Source organism: Formica exsecta, unplaced genomic scaffold (genome assembly GCF_003651465.1).
Source record: "Formica exsecta isolate Colony F162 unplaced genomic scaffold, ASM365146v1 scaffold451, whole genome shotgun sequence".
Lineage (NCBI taxonomy): Eukaryota > Metazoa > Arthropoda > Insecta > Hymenoptera > Formicidae > Formica > Formica exsecta.
In genome coordinates this window covers 1,322,746-1,331,681 of record NW_021851748.1, presented here as the reverse complement: position 1 = coordinate 1,331,681, position 8,936 = coordinate 1,322,746, and the positions used below count along the sequence as shown (strand labels likewise).

General features: G+C 29.4%; 5 protein-coding genes across 11 annotated transcripts; 3 read left to right on the top strand and 2 right to left on the bottom strand.

Annotated features, from left to right (window-relative positions):
* Window positions 1-679: 679 nt before the first annotated feature.
* Window positions 680-1,461, top strand: LOC115240835 (chromosome transmission fidelity protein 8 homolog). The gene is made up of 2 exons (XM_029816226.1): window positions 680-850; window positions 968-1,461. Exons 1-2 carry the CDS (start codon window positions 831-833, stop codon window positions 1,308-1,310), a joined length of 363 nt encoding a protein of 120 aa, XP_029672086.1. The 5' UTR covers window positions 680-830; the 3' UTR covers window positions 1,311-1,461.
* Window positions 1,375-1,751, bottom strand: LOC115240836 (small nuclear ribonucleoprotein F). Its single transcript, XM_029816227.1, has one exon. It carries the CDS (start codon window positions 1,741-1,743, stop codon window positions 1,477-1,479), a length of 267 nt encoding a protein of 88 aa, XP_029672087.1. The 5' UTR covers window positions 1,744-1,751; the 3' UTR covers window positions 1,375-1,476.
* A 708-nt stretch (window positions 1,752-2,459) lies between these two features.
* On the top strand, window positions 2,460-4,017 carry LOC115240833 (leukocyte receptor cluster member 1 homolog). The gene is made up of 3 exons (XM_029816224.1): window positions 2,460-2,647; window positions 2,717-2,816; window positions 2,968-4,017. The coding sequence occupies exons 1-3, from the start codon at window positions 2,625-2,627 to the stop codon at window positions 3,751-3,753; spliced, it is 909 nt and encodes a 302-aa protein (XP_029672084.1). The 5' UTR covers window positions 2,460-2,624; the 3' UTR covers window positions 3,754-4,017.
* On the bottom strand, window positions 4,011-6,041 carry LOC115240834 (jerky protein-like). The gene is made up of 3 exons (XM_029816225.1): window positions 5,907-6,041; window positions 4,980-5,083; window positions 4,011-4,906 (listed from the first exon to the last, which is right to left on the bottom strand). The coding sequence occupies exons 2-3, from the start codon at window positions 5,037-5,039 to the stop codon at window positions 4,118-4,120; spliced, it is 849 nt and encodes a 282-aa protein (XP_029672085.1). The 5' UTR covers window positions 5,040-5,083; window positions 5,907-6,041; the 3' UTR covers window positions 4,011-4,117.
* Window positions 5,398-8,898, top strand: LOC115240832 (zinc finger protein 64-like). 7 transcript variants are annotated; one of them, XM_029816219.1, is made up of 8 exons: window positions 5,398-5,533; window positions 6,178-6,759; window positions 6,857-6,964; window positions 7,045-7,247; window positions 7,329-7,504; window positions 7,591-8,043; window positions 8,117-8,323; window positions 8,411-8,835. In XM_029816219.1, the coding sequence occupies exons 2-8, from the start codon at window positions 6,202-6,204 to the stop codon at window positions 8,833-8,835; spliced, it is 2,130 nt and encodes a 709-aa protein (XP_029672079.1). In that variant the 5' UTR covers window positions 5,398-5,533; window positions 6,178-6,201. The 7 variants fall into 7 exon arrangements, with proteins under 7 accessions (XP_029672079.1, XP_029672083.1, XP_029672077.1 ...); XM_029816223.1 differs by having other exon boundaries at window positions 5,418-5,570; window positions 6,332-6,759; window positions 8,411-8,898; XM_029816217.1 differs by having other exon boundaries at window positions 5,455-5,570.
* Window positions 8,899-8,936: the final 38 nt, after the last annotated feature.

The window sequence follows — 8,936 nt, the reverse complement described above, 5'->3', positions numbered from 1 at the left end:
TGTATAGTATCAATTATCTTATTGTTTTACTTTTATTTATATATAAATTATGCTTATATAAATTTATATATAATAGCTTTTAATGTGCATCAGTGCTCACTAATGCATCTAACTGAATTTATAAATTAAAAAATTACTTAAATAATATAATTAATAATAAATTAATAATTAATTATAAAAAGCTATATGAATTAAAAGCATAATATTTAATATTGCTTAAAATGTTTGATAATTTTGTTTCAATAAGAAAAAAATAAAAAGCAATTTATTGTAAATATTTTCTACACGTTATATATTTAAAAATTAGAAAAGAAATTATTAAGAAAATTTATTTAAGAAAATTTATTTTATGTCACTATGCTTATATATACATAAAAATACTTCAATAATAACTTTTATTATCGTTGTCCGTAGTAGAATACTAGATACTAATAGAATGGCAAAACATCACGCGCAGCTAATAAAACATTAATAAATTCATAATATTTCTCCGCAATTTTGATCCACAATTATATGGATCTTGGTGCCACCAATCGGTTGTTTTACCGTGGCACTGAAAAGTGAATCTGAATCTGGCCATGTAGTCCCGCTGACTTTAAAATGAATCTAGTTGACGCTGCTGTACCAGCTAGAAAAAGCGTCTTATGAAAAACGATGGCGTGACCCCTTTCAGACTTCTTTTTGCTTATACGTATACGATCCACTTTTGTATAAGTTTATGAACGACTGATATTTTTGGCGGTATTTGATATTTAACCTAACGAAGTGGTGTGTGTGTATATAAATCGTCCAAAAGAAATTCAAAAAGAACACAGAAGATTTTTACAAAGATGATTATACCGATTAAAAAGTAAATCTAATTTTGACATATTTTCACCGATTATATACCTTAAAACGGATTATTTATCATAAGATATGGACAACTTTCTTTATGACATATAAAAGCCTATTTTCGCTATTTTTTTAGAAATGGAGTTATAGAAGATTGGGCTATCGTAGATCTGCAAGGCGATTTAAAATTTGAAAGAACCGAAAATTCAAATAATCAACTAATTGGCGACCTACATTTTACGAAAGCTGGAATACCTATTTTAATTATTGGAATTCATGTGCTACATGGGAAGGAAATATCACTTGAAAAACCTTTAATCGTATTAGAAAGGCATCGTGACAATATAAGAGATGAAACAATTGGAGAAGAAGATCAAACTGTAAAGACGGAATACACTGTAAAGGCTATTGTAAGGAAGAAACTTCTATTTAAATCAAGACCAAAATCTATAGTAACTAATATTCCAAAACCATGTTAACATATACATTTGTATCACTTATGAATTCAACTGTATAATGCTTAAGAAACATTTTAATTTCTTATTGATTTAACAAAAGTAATTTTATTAGTCCAATTATGTTAATACTTAATAATACAAGGTTAAAATATAATACTAAATTTAGTATTAAGCTTAATATATTTTATTAATCTTTCATTTCACCCTCTTCATCCGATTCCTCTACCCCTCTTATATACATGACATTGTTACATCTAATTAAAATTTCTCCGAGGTTCCCCGTGCAGTTGCCATCAATGTGTTCCTCGGTATTAGCCAGCTGTAAATTCATATAACCATCCACAGAGACTAGATAACCTTTGTATTCATGGCCCCATTTTAATTTCACCATGACTGGTTTCCCAGTCAAACCATTGAGGAATGGTTTGGGATTTATTGGCATTGTCGCAGCCATGGTAGATTCTGTAACATAAATTTTTAAAAAACATGTGGCATGTAACAAATTAGTGTTTGCAATCTGTATTCAATATATTTAATATTATTATTTAAAATATATATATTTACAATATAGTAATATCTATTGAGAATATATCTTGGTGGCTATGATAAATTATCAGCTTCAATTATCAGTTAAAATACATTTACGCAAATAACAAATAATATATCCCTTTTTCGAAAGTCAATTCTTAAAATTAAGTTATAAAAATATGTTAATATAAATGTGTATATTGAAATATATATTAAATATAAAGCATATGTTATTTTTTTATGAATATCAAATATATACATATATATGTACTTACTTCTTAAATAGAATATAAATAAAAAATTTGTTCAAATACAATTTTAGGTTAACTATAACCTCGATTATTATACACACGCTTCTGAAGGAAATATCTGCACTCTGCAATTCTACAGCGTCCTGCAGAGAAAAGCTCTATCTCTCTCTTCGGAAATTCGTTTGCATAGGTTAGTGCACCATACAAGTTACCATCTGCAAAAAATAAAAACTCACGTTTATCTAGTTCTGGAAGTTTTCCAGTAAGAAAAAAATACAATAATATCACGCAATTGGCTATGAACTAGAGAACTTTTAAAGTCCCAAAAATATTTCTATTTCATAGCCAATCGTGCGACATTGTGTGTTTATGTCCGTTTTTGTTGGAAAGCTACCTTTATATCGCCAAATTTGTAAGGTGATATTTTCAATCATACGTCATACGCCGTGGAAAATTATTTATATGTACTTTGCTAAATCAAAACAATTATCTAAATAACCTTACTGATTCTAAGTTTATTATATCGAAACGATTGTTTTCGTGTAGTGTGGCAATAATGAATATTCTACCAAAGAAAAGGTATGTGTTATCTTTGTTAAATGTATTTTTGTATATATTTTACATATATTCTAATTAAAATTTATTCAGGTGGCATGTCCGAACGAAAGAGAATATCGCTCGTGTACGTCGAGATGAAGCAAAAGCTGCTGAAGAAGAAACAATTAAACAAAAGCGGATTCAGAAAGCTGTATGTCTATAATAAATTATATAAAATATTGATTATAGAAATTTTTTGTTATTATATTATTTAAAAATATTGTTTATCGATTCACTTCCTTCTCAAAATTATCTCTTGTCATTGTTATAGTTTTGTAATCTTTTTGGTTTTTTTTTATTAGGAAACCGAAGCGAGAATAAATTTATTAAGACATCAAACAAGATCCAAGTACGATGGTCGTGAAAAAATTGACAGTTCCAATGAAAAATTAGAACATGTTAACTTCTTTGCTGAGCTTGAAGATGGAAAGATTGATTACAACAAACCTAATGTAGAACATGAGAAAGAAGAAAAGGAACTGAAGGAAAAATATGAAAAGCAAATCGGATATCTGACATATCTAGGGCAAGATACTAATGAAGCAACTGGAAAGAAAAATTGGTATGAGGAATTACCAAAGAGACTAACAGATACAGAGAAGAATGTGGAAGTAGAGATAAAGAAAAAAGCTTTGAATGATCCAATAATTGATATAAAAAAATATTTGAATGTTATGCGCTCTAAACCTGTTGAAGACCACCTAAAAATAAAAACAAAGGATACTAAGAGAAAATATTCTAATTCTGATAATTCTCATTCCGATCAGGAAACTCATAGTACATGTAAGAAACATAAGCACAAAAAAAATAAACATGAGAAGAAAAAGTACAAGCATATAATGGAAAAAGAAACCAAAAGTCAAAGTAGTATAGATATAGAAAAATTAAGAACAGAGAGGATGCTTAGAGAGCAGAGCGAAAAGCTAAGAACTGAAGCACTCTTGGCCAAAGTAAGAGGTGAACCAATACCTATTATAGCACCGGAAACTCCTAAACCTGCCATAAAACAGAAATACAATTCGCAATTCTTTCCTGAAATTGCTAGACAAAATGCAGAAAGAACACCCAAATACACAAATGCTAAATAAAGTGAACAAGTTTTTAAACAAGCTACTTTCATTTTCGGGAAATCCTTAAAATATAATTATTATAAGTCTAAATGTAAAAAATAATATATATGGAATTATATGTGTATATATAAGATTTATGTATTGTATATATACTGTATATATCCTAATGAATGATTAATCAAGTATATATAGTTAAGATTTTTTAGGAAACTAAATGTAAAATAATATTTCTTTACAAAATAAATTTTGATGTTGTGATGAATAAATGCAAAATTATTATAAGATTTTGTAGTTTATTATACATTATTTTTTATACTGTACTTTTTTAAATATAATTTTCTATTTTTTATATTACAAAAATAAATAAATGTATTATTTTAATTTATATATTCTTTGCAAGAAGAGTTTGATCTAGTGAATGTTTCCAAAATTTCCATAAATATTGCCAATCCTCAGGTGAACAATAATTTTGATTTTGGTACCAACAGATAAATGTATTAATTGCATCAAAAGCATTCTTTGCTGTAATATCATTCTCAGAATTATTGTCATCTAAATACTCTTTATTTTCTATTTCTATTTCTATTTCTTCATTTCCTTCATGATCGATGTCATCTTCATAGTTTTCAGGCAAGACCACTTGATTTAATATTTCCCAGTCGTCTTGTTTTTCATGATCATTGGTCAATTCTTGACACAAGTCATCGCTTGCATCTTGAACAGTAGAGTCTTTTTCTCCATCAGTGTCTTTCTCTCCACGAACTGATAAAATAATGTCATGTCTTTCTTTAAATTTATTCAAAAATCCTGTAGAAGCTTTGAAAGTCTCTGGACCGTTAAGTATTTTATTTAATTCCAATGCCTTCCTTCGCAACATTGGTCCTGTGACACGAATCCCTATGTTTTTTTCCTGGAGATACCATTCATACAACATTTGATCAAGACGACTATTTTCAACACCTGTGCATCTTTTTTTGGACGTTTTTCCTTGACACATAATAAGTGAACTTCTTTGTTTCAACAAATTTTCTTTCGATTTCTTTATGTTTGCTATTGCCGACGTAGATACTTTATACTCCTGTGCTAGAATCACACCTTTCTCTCCTTTATCAAGACGTTCTAAAATTTTAACACGATCGTCAATGCTGAGACGTGTTTGCTTAATGTGTTCCTGAAAAAAAAAAAATATACAAGTGTCAGCAAAATCATTGTCGATAATTTTAATGCAATCTATATTAATGTACCTTCTTTGTTGTCATTGATTTGTTATTGTTTATACAGTTGAAATTCGGTATTTTTTTCATCGGAACCAATTCCTCTTAATAAATTTCTCTTAAATCTCCCCAACCTGTAACCTCAGTAAACTTAATTCCTGCGTTGCTCTCCCTCTACTTCACATGAAAATATCAATGTACGCATGATCAGATGAGAAAGCGAGTAAAAGGGGTGTAATAACATGATGTAGCCAATCAGATTCGCTATCTTATCTTTTTATTTTTATACTCGCCTAAATAAATTACTCTACATATTTTTCCAATTATTTTCTTATCTGTTATCGGAGAATATAGAGAGAATCCGCTTAATCGCGAGGAAAAAAATATATGAGAACTACTATAAACAAGCAGTTCGACGCGCGATTATATATACGATTATATATACGTATATCACACACTATATATGATCACGTGATAATGTGTGTGTTTGCACGTGTGCGTGCAAAAATTTGATATTTATGTCATTTTTTTTTTTTTATATCTCTCACATCTTAAAATAGTCTCTACTTAAGTAAATTCCTTCTGTGAGTTTGTATTTTTTTATACAATGCTTCATTTACGGTAATCTTCCCTTATTATTTTGTAATACAAATGTATTTGGAAATCTCGAACCAGACGCTCGTATGCGCGAGGTTCTTCGCGAGATACGATTTCGAATTCGAATATATTTTCGAATGTGTATTTTCTATTCTTTTTACAAATATGTCATCGTAGGAAAATCTCGATTTATCGGTATGTCGATCCCGACTTGAATTACTGTTCGCAATATTACTAGTCTTACTGTTATAACTGCTCGCAGAGATAACCTCATTATTCTATATTGATGTACACATTTAAATTTATCATTTTGTGATAGAGATATTCATAATCATCGAATATTAAAATAAATCTACTTACATATTTCAATGTGTGTGTGTTGCAACAGTGCGCTTTTTTTGTTATCGTTTCCAAATATGGATGTATTACATGAATTACATGATTAAAATATAAAATTGTAGATTGATTTTTTGTGTGTGTTGGGAAATAGAATTGTATATTATAGCAAATAATTTTGTATATCTATATATATCACAATTCATATATATTGAAATTTCTATTGCAAGCTGCATTAAAAGTTAATTGTGCAAATATCCTGAATCTTAAACGATACGTTATAATGCTTAGTTAGATCACTCTACAATCCTTATCAGCAATGAGTGAAGAAACAAATATAGATGTATCTTATTTGAGTTGTGATATAAATGGCACAAAATATATTTACAAAATTGCGCCGTATTCGATGGACATGATAAAAGATACATTTAATGAAGAGCAAAATACAGATGATATTATGAAGGAAACTAAGCTGGAAAACGAACAAGAGTCAATTTCTTTGGTTTATTTGAATGGGCAAGTGTATGCGTTTCAAAATGGAGTGCTTCAAGAATTGGACACAAATCAGATTATGGAACAGACAGATTTTCAGGAAAAAGCACTCTTAGTATCAAAGGATGTGGAAAATTGTGGGAACGAATATATCACTAATGGAAATATAATGGTTAAAAATGAACATTCTGAAGAACAATATGAAGTTACTACAGAAGAAGCAAGGAAAGATTTTGTTATAGAGGATGATAATGTTAATGTTGATGATTTTGTAGAAATTGTAACTGCTTTTAAATGCAAGATATGTGCTTATATAACTCAAAATAAAATTCAATTATTAAGCCATATTCAAAAAATGCATCTAAATTCTACTATAGATATTGAGGTAAATAATCTGAATTTAAATACTATAATTCATAATTTTAATAAACATAAGAAATCTATAATGTAGTATAAAATGGTTAATTTTTATATGTATGCAGTCAAAGGAAGAATCTAAAAATATGAGTGGAGTAAGAATAGTTTATATGTGTGCAGAATGTTCCAATTGCTTCCCTTCTTTTGAGGACTGCAGAGAGCATATGATTAATGTAATCATCTTAAACTGAATTTTTGGAAATGTAGCTTATTTTTATTTCTAGACAATATGATAAAATATATTCTTTCTTAGGATCATCAATTAACAGACATTGGAAGCGATGAAGCAGGAAAAGAAAATTTGACTGATTTGACAAATCCCGATTTAATGACCGAACATGTAGATCAACCTATCGAAAATAGTAAAGTAGAACATCCAGTAAAAATCCCAAAAACATTAAGCTTAGAATATATGCGTAACAAGAAAATGATAGAATTAACGGAAAGAAATGTTAAGTATGTTATTTTATAAGAAATATATTTAGTAGAGAGAGATATGTTCTTTTATTTTTATTTTGCTTTCGTAATCTTTACAAGGTGTTCGTATCAGAGTTGTCCATACAAATTCGCCTCAGAAGAAATTATGCAGCAACATATTCTATGTCACACAGAATCTGAAACTATGACAAAATTCAAATGCAGTGTATGTCGAGATGTAAAATTTACAAAGTGGCGTCAATGTAGTTTACATTTGTGGAAAAAGCATCAAATTGGTTTGTAAAACACTGTTATACACAAATTAAAGCAATGTATAAGTAGTGTTAAAAGAATTTATATTCACAAAATTATTTTCATTTAGATATAGGTCTGTTCACTTGCAAAATATGTGAAGCTTACAAAAGCGCTACCATGGTGAAACTTTTAACACACATGAGAGTGCACAGTGATACTCGTGATTACGAATGTCCTGATTGTGGAAAATGTTTCAAGCAAGCTAGTCAATTGCGCAATCATCGTGTAATGCATTTAGATCGCAAAACCTTAGAAGTAACCCGATGGTATACCTCTAAGAAATGCGACATGTGTGGTAAAACCTATGCAAACTCAAAATGTTTAAAGAATCACATTCAAGCCGTGCACTCGAAACTACGTCCATATGTTTGTAATGTTTGCGGCCACTCTAGCGCCAGAAAAGCGATGTTGCAAATGCATTTACGTCAACACACGGGAGATAAACCTTTCAGTTGCGAGATTTGTGAATACAAGACTGGAGACCATAACTCTTTAAGACGGCATATTATGCAACATACGGGTAAGTATACTAAAAATATATTTTAATTATATGATTTTTACTTATGAAAGAGCGATTTGATTTTTTACCACAGGATTTCGACCATATAAATGTCCACATTGTTCATATACTGCAATACAAAGTAGTAGTTATAAAAATCATTTAAAATCGAGGCATCCTCTACTGTCTGGCTTATTTACGTGCGATCTGTGTCCTTTTAAAACAGTGAAAAATGAAAGCTATATTCAACATGTAAGAGATCATGAAAAGGGTTTAATAAAATCTAATGTGCAGAAAAAAGGTAATGCTAAAAATCTGTTAAACTGCATGCATATACTCTCTTCATAATTTAGTGGATTTTTATTTAAATTTCTTTATTACTTTACAGACAGCGAGAATGTAGAAGTCTTTCCTGGTAACATTGCAGCAGCACAATTAGTTTACAGCTGTCTGGGTGCCTTTTCGAAAGATGGAGATACATTAGAAGCTAATTTGATGTCTTCCTCAACATCTGCTGATGGCACTTCACAAACAATCACAATACAAATACCATCAAAACATCTCGAGGGTTCATTATCAACAAGAGAAAGTTTAAACAAAACTGATTCTACAATTGAGCAAGAGGATGATGAGACGATGCATTGCTTTTTAAAAATTCCTAGAGAAGAGGAAGAAAGCATAGACACTGGTGGTATAACAATACCCGCAGAACCTGAGGAAAGAAGTGCGAGAAGCATTGATATTGAAAACACCTGCATGACAACCAGTGATATTGAAGAAACAAATGTGACCGCTATTGATATTGATGCATAAAATTATACAAATAATAATTAATTGATAATTAATGTCAAATTAATAAAATGATCTCTATAACCATTATTATTCTCTTGCTAGTGTCAAAGATTTTAGTTATT